The sequence below is a fragment of the Pectinophora gossypiella genome, chromosome 14 (assembly GCF_024362695.1).
Source record: "Pectinophora gossypiella chromosome 14, ilPecGoss1.1, whole genome shotgun sequence".
Lineage (NCBI taxonomy): Eukaryota > Metazoa > Arthropoda > Insecta > Lepidoptera > Gelechiidae > Pectinophora > Pectinophora gossypiella.
Window position 1 is genome coordinate 5329935 of NC_065417.1, and position 17593 is coordinate 5347527.

A 17593-nucleotide genomic window follows, 5' to 3' on the forward strand; every position below is an offset into this window, starting at 1 on the left:
GAATGATAATATTTGTTTATGTTCACTCTAATTCTATTAAAGTAATTTAGTATTATACCTATTATAATTTATGTACACCATTAACACATGTTTATGGAACATGTTGTTGGTGCGTCATCTAACAGGGTCCACATAATATCAGCGTCGTGGTTCACGCCGCGACTTGTGCTGAGTGAGGCCCTTTTATCTCAGGACGTCCACCACCACCTTATGATCATTTCGACAAACATCCGTCTTGCTTTTTTTGTTATTGTTTAGTGGAAATTTGATATGATGTTACTGTTTTTTTTTGTTTTTTTTTTTTGTATGTGGCGCCCTTTTATAAGTAATAAACAATTTCCATCCTATTCTATACATTTTCGTTCTGATTTTTATACGCTTCTTTGTCTTCTATTTTGTTTCTTGCTGTGCTCGCTTCTTGTTTCTGAATTGATATTATATTTTAGTTATTTTCATATTTCGTTTTTATTGCCATCACGAGCTGCCTACAAAGTCCGGTACCCTCAACTATGTCCCAGTTGGAGTAAACAGAGATACATACATCGCAAGGTGAACTAAGTACCCATACATCACCGAGGTTTATTTTTGTTCTCATTGAAATAATTTGCGTGTTATATGAATAATTAGTGTATTATTGTTATAAGGAGAAGACATGTGCTAGTCGCCCAGTAGTAGGAGTGTTTTTACCTTTTTTGTTTTTACTATGTGTTTATATAGATCAAATAAATGTTTTTATCAGTGTATCTAGGATGTGAAGGTACAAAATAGTCTGAGTAAGTAGGTACATCTTATCTACATTAGTTAGTCGACACTCCACAACTATCACATTATTATCACAGTCTCCTCGAAATAAGTGTCAGTCGAAGGTATTTTATTATCTTAAGCGATAGCTTTCCTTCCTCGCCACGTTTTCCTTTAACGAAATACTAAGTCTATAAATCCAAACTTAGGTACGTGTGGGTTTAAATACGTAATACCAGAGTATTTTATTACTTACTCCAGTAAAGAGTAATGCCCAAAACTTTTCATCTAAAGTAAAGCTGGAAATGAGCTACTAAAAAGTACTTAAAAACTCGGGTCTGATTCAAATTTGCAATATTCACGCGAGAGGCCTATTCAGAATAAGTAACGAGTAGCCTTTTTGTGTCTGGCACTTACTCGGTCCTTTATTGTGGGTTTTCCAACGTGAAATGTTTTCTCTAGTTTTGTTTTGACTCTTTTGTACTCTCAGACAAGCATATCTCTCACGATTGATTTCAAGCAATGTTTATATTTTCAATACTGTCTGTTATCGTGAACTGTATATCGATGTGAGCAAATTTCCTGGTACTCAAATCGAAAATTAACTCGGCATTTCATCGCAGAATTTCGCCAAGTTAATAAAAGTCCTCCTAAATCACAATTACCGGCATGACGCATATAAAAGGAAATTTAAATTAGAATCTCGCGATCAAAATAAATCTCAATTTTATGCGAAGCTCGCGTGACTGATACGGCTGAAATCCTCGACTACATTTCATAAACCTAGGAACTGAACTATTTCACGTCTGTCCTTGCTTCAGGTAGTTATCGCGGTTTATTTAAATATTCCGAGGTTTTGTCGTGACCCCGACAGCGGGACGACTTTTGATAACTTTCCCGAGACCAACATAATTTATGGATCTTGGTAAGTTAATCACGCGATGTCCAGAATGTTTCTCACAGACTGTATTTTGTATAAACAATGTTTCTTTACGAATTGGAGTGAATTTACTAGCAGATAACATGCAGGAATTCGTAACATGTCTAGTGATGTAGGTCGCGTTGGGAGCTAATATTCGAAATAGGTGAAGGCTTGGGCAAGGTCCGATGGGAAATAGGAGCAGCTAAACACGTAATTGCTTACATCGGTAGAGCCAGTGGCTTGCCAAGTTGCCAGTGCTAATCGACCAAATTACAATTGCTTCCTGACATTGTTTGGGTTTCGCAAACTCGGATTTCACCGTGTTCAATGCTACAAAGACGTTGTATCCGCTGTATCTTAGCGATTGGTTACAAGGCCGCGGGGAATATCCGGTGGTCATCGAGGTGATAATATCCATATTAACTCTCTTTGCTATTTCTTCACGTTCGAACCGCAGGGACGTTTAGAATGAAAAATAGATAAATCGGTCGACAAGGATTAAGGTCTCAGAGATTGCATACATACATAAGATCACAGAGGTTTGCCAGAGACCACGGAATTCCACTTACTACGACCCTGACACACCACGCAGAGATAGAGTAATCACATACCTATTTACTACGACAACCGAAGATAGAGTAAATAGAGTAATATTTATAACATAACATAAACATCTCATAATCGTCCCACTACTGGGCATAGGCCTCCCCTCAATCAACCAGGGGTATGGAGCATACTCTACCACGCTGCTCCACTACGGCTTGGTGGAGGTGTTTTGGGCTATTTATCATCACTAATTTAAGAGCCACGCTCTTGTCGGTGTAGCATTCTCCATTCTTGTCTATCAAATACCAATTCCTTCACCTGCTTATAAGACACGACGTTCGCCTTCTCTTTAATCTGTTCCATGTAAGCTCTTCTTGGTCTTCCCCTTCCTCTCTTTCCTTGTAGCTTCCCTTCTTCGTCGTGTCTTAATAAGTGTCCAATCATCTTGCCTCTACTGTCATCAATAACTCTCAATATTTGCTTCTTTTCCCTTACTCTTACTAGCACTTCCTCATTAGTAACTCTTTCAGTATATGTATTTATATTACAGGAAAATTATTTTCCAACATGCACAGCATAATACATATAATAAGTTATTGTCGCAAGTAACGCTAAAATATTGCCGATAACAATTGACAATGATGTAACAGTTGCCACTGTTACAGGGGGCGTGTTATGATTGAATTTCCATTTTCCGTTTATGAAATGTCCAATAACAAGTGGGTTGTATTTATAAACAGGTTAGTGGGAAAATTATGTCGTTGAGTACGCCGGTTTGTACCGATGAGAATGGGTTATCTTTGACTTGCCCCGACGACCCTTCACGCGGGGTCGAGTTTCCCAATCATGTGGCGCCAGGTATATTGCTGAAACATCGTCTACTTTGAGACCCAGCATTGACCCAGTCAACCAGGTGGTTTTAGGTCTTCTCCTATCCCTCTTTCTAGTAGCCATGGAAAGGAGATTTTTCTCTACATGCTCGTCTGTTCTTCTCATTACATAGCCGTACCATCTGAGCCTGGATTCCGATATCTTGTCAGTTATGGCTGCAGCTTTAAAACTCCTCCTGATGTGATTGTTGCACACTGTCAGTGGGTCAGTACCCAGTCGTCCCTTGCAATAAAAGTTGTAGATTCGACTCCTAGTTTATTTAAATGTATTATTAAGGTCTTCAGAAAAGATACCTAAGTGAATGCGAGTCTTGACATAAGCTCAATGGGGTAGTCAAAGGTACATGCATCGCAAGATGAACTAAGTACCTGGGAATACTTACCTACTACCTATACCTCAAGGCACTCTTTACCGAGCTTTCTGTTAGACCAACGTGATAAGTGGTGAGCTGTATCGCCGTCTAGTCTTTCCTAACCTTCTATAAAAGTGGCGTGTTTTGTCCATTACTGAAACATATAGGTAGCTAATGATTCATGTGCCTGTTTATACGTATATAGTTGTGACACATAGGTATAATTCATTGCCAACTGAAGCCCCTTCCGCGTCGTTAGACGTGCACTCCCTTTTTCGCATTTGACCTTTTTCCTGAAAAGATAAACAGAGCTCTCTTAACAAAATTATTTAGGTCACTTACCGCTAAGACCTTTGTGAACTTTTGAGACACCCAAGGATTACAGATAACGAAATGAGACCAGACCACCCACGCTTATTTTCTTTTTTAATTATCTTCACTGGTGTAGACAATACTTCCAATTGTGTAAAAGAATGTTTTATCAAATAATTACGAAAACTTGGCGGATAGCCTACTTTAAAATGTTCTGCCTATCTTGCTTCATAAACAGACTACAAGATAGTGACATAATTTAATGTGCTGGGAACAGGGACTTTTAAGATAATAAGATGGGACGTTCACAGTCTCTAAAACGCTCGTCCTTTATTATTATTACTTTACGCTGAACATAATTTTATTTTATTTTTATTACACCTACAGTTTGATTAATAGCAAAGTGGCAAAACATGTTTTTCTTTTTACACTGAAAAAATATTTAGTAAAACTTTCGCTATTGTTTACAAAACAGGGTGACCACATAATTGTGGTCATAAAAGATACAACAGTTGTTGGTTTTCCCTTCACAGGATGGAAGGTCAGAAGAGCAGTCGTTTCAGTAAAAAAACCGGACCTGTCAAATCTTCAGGTTCAACCGGACCCCGTCAGATACGGGATAACTTTAGGGAATGAGTTAGTAATACAAAGTTATGTAGTCACTCTGTTTCGTTGACAACTGGCGAAATTTTTTTTTCAGTGTCTCCGTACTGCCAACTTAATACCACCGACAGTATAATTAAAACCTCTTCTTCCATTCCAGGTGGTGCCTCGTCTCCTGGGTTCCCTGGTGGGAGGCGGCATGAGCCCCACACAACACTTGGAGCAGCAGCAAGCACTGGTCAAGCAGTTCGCAGAGATACTAGAGTTCGTACTCAAGTTCGATGAACACAAGGCAAGTCTTTTATAATACTGATACTCGTAAATAGGTGCTCCGGGCAACGAGCGTCATATGAACCTAATTATTCCAGGAAACATGAAAAGAAGTTAGCATAGGTATACTAGCATAGGTACTAAACCCCACTCCTGGACAAAGGTCTGCTCCACGTTTTTCCACTTAAACCGATCTTGTGCGAGTACTTACCATCCAATTTGTCGGATAATAGTCAAGATCTCACTTGTTTAATTTGTAAGAGTGGGTTTGGTTCTAAGTCAAGTAAATATAATTAGTTTGATTAGCCTAAGCCTAAGGCATCCCCTTCATCCTTCCACCCTACACGGTTTTCGGCGAACTACCACCAATCTGTCTGGTAAGCATCAAGATCGTTCCCGATATCCATCCTCTTGTATCCCTATCCACTGAGTGACAATATTGTCCCATGATTCGTGGCTCATACGTGTGGAAGTAATAACATAGTAACTACCTATACTCAGTTTGTATAAAAACCAAATGCATACTTCGGTTAAGATCAGCGCAATCAGTATGAGTTATAAACCACACTAATGGGTTCAGACTACGTCTATCGAACTGGAGTATGCCCATAACATACCAACTGTACCACTAAGTTTCAATGCGGCAAATTGATGGAATTTCTCACCTGCTTATCTCTGGCATAAAAGCTACAAAAGATCGTGAAAGAATCATTCCCGCTTTGTTTTTTATTAGCAATTATTTATTACTTCCAACGAGATACATGTTTTTAAACAATAGCAAAAACTTGATTAAAGCGCTGTTTCTTCCCAGAAACATACGTTACGGCCGGTGCGCGATTATGCACTTTTTCACGGTCCGCCAACATTATATAGCCTAAGAGCCAACTAAGGACTGGCGTTTGTTGTCTTATAAAAGCTGAATCTCCAGCCAATTAGTTAATGCCATAAGCTTCAAATTGGCAATAAGTCACGTCAAAAAAAAGTTTCTGTGCGTATAGTAACGTACATACACGTAGAAAATATCAGCATTTTTTTATTCTGATATGTATGGCAAATACGCTGACAGGCCACCTGATAGTGATGGTAAGCCTATGGATATTTGCAGCACCTTTGGGTTGACCTTTTTCCCTCCTTGTTTGAAGACCCGCATGACATAGCGCAGAAGAAAAGAACGCGTGAAACGTGTAATTAAAGGGAACCATGTGTCCTGATAGTGGAGGTGAGGCTTCTCTATTCGGCGTAATTGTGTCGGTGGCAGTGTATAATATAATAATAATACATAGTTCTTCAGAACACAGTTCATTGTGGCTTAAGCAGATATCAAGTAAGACAGATGTTTAAAAGACCATTTTTTGGTAGAACATTTTTTACTGATTTCAACTTATATAAAATAACGAAGGTCTGGCGACTACTGACTCTTAGAATACTACGGTCGATTCAAATCAAGCGTAACTATTAAGATCCAGGCCATGAAACACGGCTGCACGTCATCAATATTCCACACGTATTCTTCCTGTGCAGCTGAATAACTAATGCTCATACGCACCCTGTTAATTTGCTACAGGAACTTGTTAAGTCTTTATCTGCGCGAATTACTTCTAAATTGCGGATATTGTCTATCTTTTGAGATTTAGGTCGCGTTCTGTTCTAGCTGACTAGGCGCATTAACAACGTGTGATTATGTGATGTGGCGTTTATACTTGCTGTTTCTTGTACTGAATAAATCATTGCATCACTAAATACTATTTATTTATACATTGTTTTAAGTTTACGCGGTTATTATCATAATTAAAGCACATAATAACGGGTTCTTACCGCGTTTAAATGGGGATATGAGACTCCCGGTAATTATGGATCTACCTACTCCACTCCAATCTCATCAGTCATCCCGTGATCATGGCACTTGCAACAGTGTCGAAATATCGGGAGTCTCATATCCCCATTTAAACGCGGTAAGAACCCGTTATTATGTGCTTTAATTACTATTTATTTAGTTAATATTTTCCTCAATTATCAATGGAACACAACACATGTAGTTACGTGAGCCATATGAGAGGTCTTTGGCGGCTCAATAGCAACCCTGACACCAGGGTTGATGGGGTTGGTAATCCACCTCACAACCGACACGATAGAAGAAGAATGGAACACAATGATATGATTATGAATATAACTTCACATAATAAATCCATATAGGTATTATAAATTCGAAAGTATCTCTGTCTGTGTAGCTTTTCACGCTAAACCAATTTAGATGGAATTTGGTATGAGGATAGTTAACCTACGGAAGAACTTAGAATATAGGAGATTTTATCTCCGAAAACATCCTTCAAGGGGATAAAAAGGGGATGGAAATACACTTGTTGCGCGCGATATCCGAATAAAGTCGTAGGCGGAAAGCTAGTCTGTTAATAAATTAACCTATCAAGAAAAAGCTACACGTCATGTTTTCCGCCATTTCTAAACTAGTGATAAATCTTGAGCTAAGTCTACTAACACCCTGTATATGAGAGAACAACTTTCCTCATCGATCCCGTGTGGGATTTACTCCAAGCTCGGCTGTCCGGTCAGTGCCACGTCTGTCTTTGTTTGGAGTTGGGAGCCTTGGTTCGTTAACATTCGTTATGTCTGGATTACTCCTTAAATCTTTTAGCAAAGTTTGTTTGAGAGGATTTAAAACATTGAAACTTATTTAAAACATTGAATCTGGTTTCGAGAGTTTAGTTTACTATCATATTATACGGCTACGTACCTATTTATATTTGGGAATTATATTCTATGTGTTATTTTGTGTAAGTTATGTTACAGTGAAGTTTCATCAAAATCAGTTCATTAGTTTTTGTGTGAAAGAGTAACAAACATTCACATGAATATTCTCACAAAATTTCGCGTTTGATAAGAAATAAAGGATACTTTATTTATTTCCTTTTGATATGACTTAGTACTTATACATTTAATTAATTATAGATTTTTTTTTAGTTTTATAATTATTTTCAATTCTATACTTTTGCGATGGAAAATTCTACTTGATAATCACTCAGAATAATCAGCTGAATCATCCCTCTCAGTATTCGTTACGATGTCACTTACACTCCATACAAGTACATACAGTAGCCATACAAGTAGGTATGGGTGTTAGTGACACTGTAACGAATACTAAAGGAGATGATTCAAACCATAATTCTGAGTTAATATCATGTGGAAATTTTCGTCGCAAAATTTAAGATTATTTTGTTTTTAATTATTTTTAATTCCATACTTTTGCGACCGAAAATTTCACTTCATATCAATTCAGAATCATAGTCAGAATCATACCTCAACGTTTCCGTTATGATGTCACTAACACTCTGTATAGGAAACTACGTATTTTGCGAATATTTGTGAATATATTATACGTAATCACTGAAAATATCGAATACGAAGAATTTAAGTCTAAACTTTTCTCATAACATGAGCGCAGTTAAAATGTTGTTCTTGCTAGGAACGATAAAATTTTCATGAATCTTCCATACCATAAAGTTACCAACTGTAACATACTATAAAGCGTCTTAGTTGTATTTTAATTTTACTTTGTATGACATAAACACATAATATATTATATAACTATATTTTTGTGTATTCGATATTACAAACTTTGTGTAAAACGTCTGAGGAGGTACGGTGTATAATCCAACTCGCTGCTCCACTGCTGTTTATTGGAAAACACCAAGACCCTCTAATACTATCAAAGTTTGCATAAAAAGAGTATGACTATTATTCGCGGCCATGTATGTCCCACTGCGAGGCAAAGGCCTCTCTCCATTTCTTCCAGTGCTTCCTGTTCCCAGTTTGTTGGTGCCACCGCTCTAGGAAACGATCCAGCTCGTCTCATCTTCTATTTCGTGGCCTTCTCCGACGTCTGACAGTATCTGGCGGAACCCACAGCGTGGCTTTTTTAGCCCAGAGATCGTCGGACATTCGGGCAACATGTCCAGCCCAGTCCCATTTCAAGTTGACGGCTTTGGCTGTTTAGTTTTCCTGTACACACTATCTAATTTTATTTTAAGTTACTTACACCTATCGTTTTCTTATCCGCTGAAAACGAAAGGGACTGGTAATACACAGGCATGCAATTTATGGAACACACGTCAATTTTAGGCAGAAATTTTACAAGCCCTTCCAAAATTTTATACTGGCCAATAACCCGACAGAATTAAGTTGACAGCACACGTAAAATGGGTTGCATATAAGCGAGATGCCTTGGTGATTTTATTCGCCAGGGTTATTCATTCATTTTATCAAAATGACAGGTATAACTTAAAATAAAATTAGGATGTGTCTGAAGGAATCGGGGCCATTGCCCATTTAATATACCACCTATATATTGGTTATAGATGGTTATAGTTCCTCTAGTAGATCTGATGAGGGTAAGTTCTCCTTAAGGTTTTTAGATGAACCCTTGTCACAATAAATTTGCTCCAACGATGTGGAAACGTTGAGTACAGAAGCTTTCTCCGTCAACATCAATGTCCAACGTCCAATCTAACGGAGAAATAGGGAGGAGTTGAATAGTTAGCTCTAAACCTTGGTCTCTTTTTGTTGGTCGATATGACTTTGCCTGGAAACCAGCCAGGACCAAATTCTATCAACGATGAACATTAAAACACGCTTGTTGATGTAAATAAACAAAAGCAATCGGTAAACAAAAGCGAAGCTGCTTCTCTTACAAACAATAGTGTATCAGTAACATACAATGTTGGCGGTTCATATGGATCAGTTTTAAAGAGCCATTATAAGAGTAATGTAATGGTTCGCCCACACAATTTATAAATTGTTATAAAACATTTTATAACAAGTGCACAATAGTTGTTCTACGCACTCTAAAAAGCGAAAGTAAATAGACAAGATGAACGAACGACACTTGTACCTGTTATAAAGTGTTATATAACAATTATAATCTACTGATTACCACCACCATCACCATTGATGATGATGATAATGAAATGATGAATCCGTGATTGCCTGTTCGGAGAACGCTTGATTTACACCGTAGTGTCACGGGTTCGAATATGCTCGCGCCCTATTACATAGGACTTAAAAATTGTTGGCGAGGAATGGGAGTGCTGTACACCCCTGCCTACCCTTTCGGAGATACAAGCGTGTTCCTTCTCGCCAGCTATGTTTAAACCCCATGTAATATGGGGCGACCATATTGCCATTAGGATGACCACAAAATGATGGGTGACCACAAAAAAAAAAGTTTACATCTCGAGCTCCTCCGTGCTTCGGAAGGCACGTTAAGCCGTTAGTCTCGGCTGCATTAGCAGTCGTTAATAACCACCAATCCGCACTGGGCCCGCGTGGTGGTTTAAGGCCCGATCTCCCTATCCATAGGGAAGGCCCGTGCCCCAGCAGTGGGGACGTTAATGGGCTGGTGATGATGATAATATTGCCATTAACCATTACAAATCATGAAAACCACGTGATATCAACATGATCCAAACACGAATTCAAACTCATTAATCGAATTCAGCCCTCTTCTTCTTCTATTCTGCTCTATTTTTCCCTAAAAAGTAGCATGAAAATTGCTGCACCGACAAGAGCGTGGCCCTTAAATTGATGATGATGAATCGAATTCACTAGTCCCGAAAGCATTTCCACTATATCAGCAAAGTTGTGGTTAAAGTAACAAGTACCTATTAGTCTTGTTATCATGTTTGTTATGTAAACAAAGCGCGCATTGGCAATAATTGAATAAGCGATAGTAATTCAGAGGCAATTGCAGTCAGCCCTTCTGACCTCAACCTTGCGTGTCAATGATCTGTACTGCGCAGAGACGTACTTAGGCGATCACGGGCCCTACAGCTATACAATGGGCAATAGACATTTACGCTCTTACCCTAAATTCTTATTTGCGTTTATCCCGTTTACGCTCACTTACCTAACCTAAAGACAAGCTCCAGCTGAACCTGTTGAATTTTATAGAACATTGGTGTAACAGCTTAGGAAGCTCGGTGAAGTGTGGGAGTTCGTCTTGTGATGGATGTACTTTTGACTACCCCATTGGGATATTGTTGTGAGCTTATGTTAAGTCTGCTAACTCCTTTCCGGCTGCGACTTTACCGGCGTGGATTTCGGCGTTGCCTCGCCAAGTATAATTTTTTCTGACTCTGGAATCCTCTATTTCCCTGAACATGTACTTATGTAAAATTTAGCCATGACGCAGTATTTTGTTTTCGTCTCTGGGGAATGCTCTATGTCCATTTTCCTGTCAACGTGTATGCAACATTATACTTCGCTTCTTGTCGTTCCCTCACTGGGTTCGGTCCCGTGCCATATGTACAGCTCTTTGTATAGGGCCCCCTGCTTGACCTGGTCCACCTACTTACATCGCTAAGAGGTCCTAAGCCTGGGTCCCCAGGGCACTGCCCCGCTTAGTCTCTGGACACACCAATACCTACGCCACTAACTTCACTGGACGGACCGAGATGAGAGGATTCTCTTTGTCTTTGTATTATGTATGGTCTGAGTTGTCGACGTCTGGGGAATAAGACGTGACCGGGACTTACTTCTACGTCAGGGCCATAACACGCTCTGTCGAAATAGACTACGCTTTCAGAAAGTGTATGAAATATCACGATATTTCCTTTTTGATGTGGAACGATATGAAGGTTTCTTTAAGTTTTTTCTTTAATATAAATAAATAGCCCATATACGTCCCATTGCCAGCACAGGCCGCTCCTCTATCAACCGGAGAGGGTAAGCATGCGCTGGTGTTCATTAATTCATTTCAGAAGTAAATGCTTTATGCACAAAATCCTAACGATATAGTCCGATACTTTTTTAAATTTGTATGTGGTGAAGCGGACCCCATAAAATACTTCTTATCGTGTGCTTTGTGAGGTGGAATACCAACCTCATCAAACCTGGTGTCAGGGTTATTATTGAGCCGCCAATAGTGGTTTGTAAAGAAACACCCAGAAGGCCCGAGTAAATTTGAAATTTAATCAACCAATCAATCAAAACTTTATTCTCACATGATAATCTGTCTACACGTCTTATCTACGACATTGTATGTATTATACAAAACTGTGTTATAACTTGTTGTCCATTATAAAATGCCCGTACGCGTATAAAAATAAAACATAATTTTCACATCCAATCGGAACACGGGTCATCGGCGAGCAATATGTCGATATGACCTATGCTATAACCCCGGGGAAGCCTCAGGGGAAATCGACAATAGGTCAACCAGTAATAGATTTATCCTGTGCGTGCATACATAGCGATTAACTACCCATGTCCGTCTATGGTACCCTTTTCGCTCAATGATGTACATAAACTAACGACTATATCCCAATTGGGGTGAGTACTTAGTGGTACATCGATCGTAAGATGTACAAAGTATACCTCACCGAGCTTTCTGTTAGACCAACGTGCACAATGATGTACATAGTATAAAGAATAATACTAGTTATTTACATATAGAACGTGGCGTCGGTGGTGGTGGTTTACGTAGGCGGAAGGCAAGAGGGAAACCACTGCCCTATTTTTCCCTAAAAAAGTAGCATGGAAAATGCTGCACTGACAAGAGCGTGGCCTTAAATTGATGATGATGATGATGATGACGACGTATAGAACGGTAACTCTCCGCCTCGCACCAATTCGTATCGGCAGACGAGATACATTGGTAATTCCTACTAATTGTGTTGGTAATTGCGGGTGAGGTTACTGTCACCGAAAAAATATCCTGGAATCTTTTGTCTTATTGAAAGAAAGAAAGAAACATTTATTACTCCCGGACACTACAGACACAGACAGACGGGTACATAACATTCAACACAGGACAGAAATCAATACACAGAAAAAAAGAAAAAAAAACAAAACAAAAAGAAAACCAAGATCAAAAATCATTAACAATTAAAAAATAAGAAAAATTCAAATCAAAATCAAATTCCAATTTCGAAATTATTTATTTTTTTCATATTTTTATTGCAAATATCCTTAACTAACCAATAAAAATAACCTAACTTGGAACTTATGTATGTTCTAACTTGGTATGTTTAAGAAGACAAACGATTCTTGGATATTTTTGCGGTGACACCAAGGGTGTTCGCACTACGTCCGATTCTTATCCGATCCGAGTCAGAAAAACACTGAAAGAAAATTACTATGAGATATCAGACGGATGTAGTACGTACGCTTTATTTTACTACGGGCACTTCGAAACTGTCATTTGCCGAACTCGTTTCAGATAAATATCGAAGTAGTGCGAAAACACCCTTATAAGGACATCCGGAGCTCTCAAACTCATCCATAGTTTTTTCCCTCTTTCTAATTGAGAGCCAAGTGCATGCCAATAAAGAGGAATGGTATAATAAGTGGGATATTGTAGGATATTAACGATAGATGCATCATGCATGCCTACAAAATGTAATTAACTTGAAGATGTGGGTCATAGTATGGATTGAAAGTGGCGTTTAATTTATCTGTGATCTCATAATAACGGCACGTACAATTTTCTATGAACAATTTGAAAGACATTATATTCTTACACTCATCTTTGTAGACAAATATAAATCATATAAATAAAAATTTATCCCGTATGCTCGCTGCGTAGAATAAGGAATAATATTACTTATAGAACGGCAACTCTCCGCTCCCCACCAGCGTCTGAGCTAGGTTTACCTCACCCCCTCGAACATAGTTTAGAATTCAATCGTATGGCGTCAGACGTCACACACACAGACGCGCGTGTACGATAACGCAGTATTCGTAGATAAATAAATAAAATGTTCCATTCAAAATAGTCTTTCGCGATCATTAATAATACTTACTTTTGCTAATAAAACGATACAGACAGAAGTTGATCTAATACTAAACACGCCTAGGTTGGTAACCTTCATGCGACCTCCTGACCTCCGACTTTCTACCAGACAATACACTAACGTTATCAGATCTACCTGAAGTATCTCGGCCGTAAACTTGAGTCGTTTTTCTTCACGTTTACGTAAGGCACTGCTTACGTTTACGGTTTTTATGCGGCAGTAACGTTGTGTTGAACTGTTGAATTAGATTACTTATTATTGTTCGAGTGTGAGTGTGGTGTAAATGTAACCATAGCTATTTGGAATGAAGATGAAAGGTGTTATGAACATTACCTTTTATATGAGTATAGCTTGATGATTATTTTGAAGGTTTTTGCTCTCCTAAGAGTTTGTTTACCACGCCAAACGACCACAATATATCACCTAATCATGAGAAAAATATTTTCTTGTTTCATACTTTTTAGAGCGCAATTTCTCTGTAGTCGCCTTTTAGTTTTTAAACTTATATTTTTTATAACCTATTGTAAATGATGATAGTATCTGGCGAGGTATGGGTGAGTATACTATACACCTCTGCCTACCCTTTTGGGGATACGGGTGTGATTCTGTTATGTGTGTTTGTTCCTTCATCTCACCTTAATGCGAGATAAAATGTATAACGCTTCCCTAATAAATCTTCATTACACGTTTGTTGTTTGTTGTTTTTAAGCCGTGTTACCCCAGTTGGTAGAACCCTTGCCTCTCAGTTTCAGGTCGCAGGTTCGAATCCAGCACAAGCCTAAACCAATGACAGCTGAATTTGTTTTCGAATTCATGTTTGGATCATAAATGATTATCACGTGCTCAGCTGTGAAGGAAAACATTGTGAGGAAACCCATATTCCCAAGAAATGCATTTTCGGAGGTATGTGACCTAACCTATACTGGGCTGGTTTTCCCTTCGCGAGTGGGAAGGTCAGAAGTTAGTCGCTTCTGTAAAAAACCGGACCTGTCAAATCTTCAGGTTAAATAAGCGGACCCTGTGAGAAACGGGATAAAGCTAGAGGGATGATGACAAGTTTATTATTTGTCTATATTTATGTGGCTACCTATTTTATTTTTATCCTACGTAAAGTCGTCCTTCAAACTGGGCAGAATGACCCGAGTGTTCACGTGCACCCAACAAAAATAAAAAGTTATTCAAAATCATTTAATCTACTCCAAAGCACAAGGTCCCCTAAATCCATCGTTTAATTAATTATTCTTTCGTCTATGAATATTCATTGTTACACCAATATGAATTTTCCAACGCCCAGTCACTGCGTTTATTAAAATATGTTAAAACATTGGATTTTAATTCATTAGTATTCGAAAAGTGACAAGTTTCCGTTGTTGAGCGTTGGGCTCACGATCCGGAGGTTCCGGTTTCAAATCCCGGTGGGGAAATATCACAAAAATCACTTTGTGATCTCTAGTTTGGTTAGGACATTACAAGCTGATCACCTGATTGTCCAAAAATAAGATGATCCGTGCTTCGGAAAGCACGTTAAGCCTTTGGTCCCGGTTACTACTTACTGATGTAAGTAAGTAGTTGTTACATGAGCAAGTCAGGGGCCTTTGGCGGCTCAATAATAACCCTGACACCATGGTTAATAAGGTTGGTAATTCACCTCACAACCCACACAATAGAAGAAGAATAGTTTATCATATTTCTAGAGTTGTGATAAGGAAAGCGCCCTTCTCACGCAAAGGTCTCGGGTTCAAATCCTCATGGTATAGTCCATAGGACCTTTTGACGCGTATAGTCCTTGTTTTCAGTTTTATGTACACATACATACATACATAAACTCACGCCCATAATCCCTAATGGGGTGGGCAGAGCCACAAGTAATCAAAGACACGGTTTCTGTCTGACCTTAGCAGCATTCACTGGGATGCTGTGTATGGTGCTGCGACTGTTGACGAGAAGTTGGAGATATTCAATTCTCTCCTTATCCAATTATATGATCTTCATGCTCCTCTTCGTCCAGTTAAGCTCAAACATCTTCCAGCTCCGTGGTTAACTGACGAGATCAGAGTGCTGATGGGGAGACGCAATGCTGCTAAGATTAAGTACAGAAATGATCCGTCAGATGGGAACAGTTCCAGGTATAGGGAGTTGCGCAATCGATGCAGTAGAATGTGCAGGGATGCGCAGCGTCGTCACATACACTCATCTGTTGAGAATGGGGATCCAGCCAAGGTGTGGTCATTTTTGAACTCACTTGGCATAGGGAAGACCAAATCAACTGCATCACCTACTGTTGACCTGAACTCCCTGAGCACTCACTTTGTCTCCACTTCCCCTATTTCTTGCTCTGTCAAACAAGCGACATTAAAGTCGATCTCTGATTTACCCACTCCTTCACATGTTCCTTTTGTTTTTAGATTGGTATCTGAGCGTGAGGTTGAAAATAATATCACTGCTATTAAATCCAATGCTGAGGGCGTCGATGGCGTTAGTCGCAGGATGATCCTTCTCAGTACGGAAGTGATAGTTCCGGTGCTCTGTCACATTTTTAACTTCTCGCTCAGTACCGGCACTTTTCCACGCTGTTGGCGTCAAGCTTCGGTTATTCCAGTTCCTAAAATTAGTAATCCTACATCTTTATCCCACTATCGTCCCATATCTATCCTGCCTTTCCTGTCCAAAGTCCTTGAGCGACTAGTTCACCATCAATTGAGTGTGTTTGTGAACGTCCATGATTTACTGAGTCCTCTCCAGTCCGGTTTCCGCCCGGGGCATAGTACTGTGACGGCGCTCACCAAAGTCTCCGATGACATACGGTTGGGGATGTCGAATCAAAAGCTTACTGTTATCGCATTGCTTGATTTTAGTAATGCTTTTAATACTGTAGATTTCGACATCCTTTTAGCAATGCTAAAGTCTCTGTCTGTCTCAGATTCGGTGGTTGGGTGGTTTCGCAGCTACTTGGTGGGTCGGCGGCAGCGCGTTCGAGCTGATGACAGAGTCTCTGCCTTTAGCGATGTTGTTGCTGGTGTGCCTCAGGGTGGTGTCCTCTCCCCTCTCCTCTTTTCCATATTTATTAATTTCCTTACCCCTATCCTCTCCTGTCACTATCACCTGTATGCTGACGACCTGCAGATTTATGCACAGGCTACTGTCGAAGAGCTGGACGAAGCCATTGCTCAGCTCAATGCAGACCTTGCAGCTGTGCACTGTTGGAGCCGTAGTCATGGCCTTACGGTCAATCCTGATAAGTCGCAAGTTATCGTTGTAGGGGGCTCGCGACAGATCTCGCGTTTAAACATGGCTGACATTCCAGCTGTTACCTTTAATGGTGTCATCTTGCCCTATAGCAAATCTGTCAAAAATCTAGGTGTCCTTTTTGATAGTACACTTTCTTGGTCTGACCATATTGCCGAAACCAGTCGGAAGATTTTTGCTGCTACGGGATCACTTAGAAGATGGAAAAATCTACTCCCCGTGAAGACCAAGGTTGAACTTGCGCAATCGCTCCTTATACCTATCCTGGACTACGCCGATGTCTGTCTGATTGACCTCAATGAAGAGCTTTTAAACAAGCTTCAACGGCTTCAGAACCTGTGCATCCGGTTTGTTTTTGGGTTGCGTAAGTTTGATCACGTGTCTGAATACAGGAGTAGACTTAAATGGCTTCCAATTAGACTGCGGCGAGATGAGCATGTCTTGGTTCTGCTCTATAATGTGCTGTATGACCCTCGTTCCCCTCCCTACTTAAAGGAACGTTTCCAGTTCCTGGGTAGCGACTGTTCTCGTGAACTTCGTTCGCGGACGGACAATGTGCTGAAGGCTCCTTTCTCAAGGTCTGGATACTACAAAGATTCCTTTACCGTAAAGTCCACGCACTTGTGGAATGATTTGCCTGCTGATATCAGGCATTCGAAGTCATTAGCTATATTCAAAACTAAACTTCACCATTTTTTCTTGGCTAAATCATCGTCCTGTAACTAATATTTTATTTTTACTTATATGTATCATTGTATGTATATATCTATAGTATGTGTATAATATATATATTTAGTATATAAGATTGTGTATGTATATATAAAATGTGTCTATTGTTTTATTTTACGTATTTGCGCGCTACACTGCAGCTGTACAAATGTACCATATCCTTTGCCGAAGGTTGTC

General features: G+C 39.5%; 2 protein-coding genes across 8 annotated transcripts in view; one reads left to right on the top strand and one right to left on the bottom strand.

The window, feature by feature from the left end:
* The window catches only part of LOC126372577 (nuclear envelope phosphatase-regulatory subunit 1), a 598500-nt gene that overhangs the window by 555048 nt on the left and 25859 nt on the right, over positions 1-17593 (bottom strand). The window lies entirely within an intron of this gene.
* LOC126372527 (CYFIP-related Rac1 interactor B) overlaps positions 1-17593 on the top strand; it is a 66463-nt gene that overhangs the window by 28752 nt on the left and 20118 nt on the right. The window contains exon 2 of the mRNA XM_050018336.1: positions 4528-4659. Within this exon, the coding sequence (XP_049874293.1) occupies positions 4528-4659 (132 nt within the window). The remainder of the gene's footprint in view (positions 1-4527; positions 4660-17593) is intronic.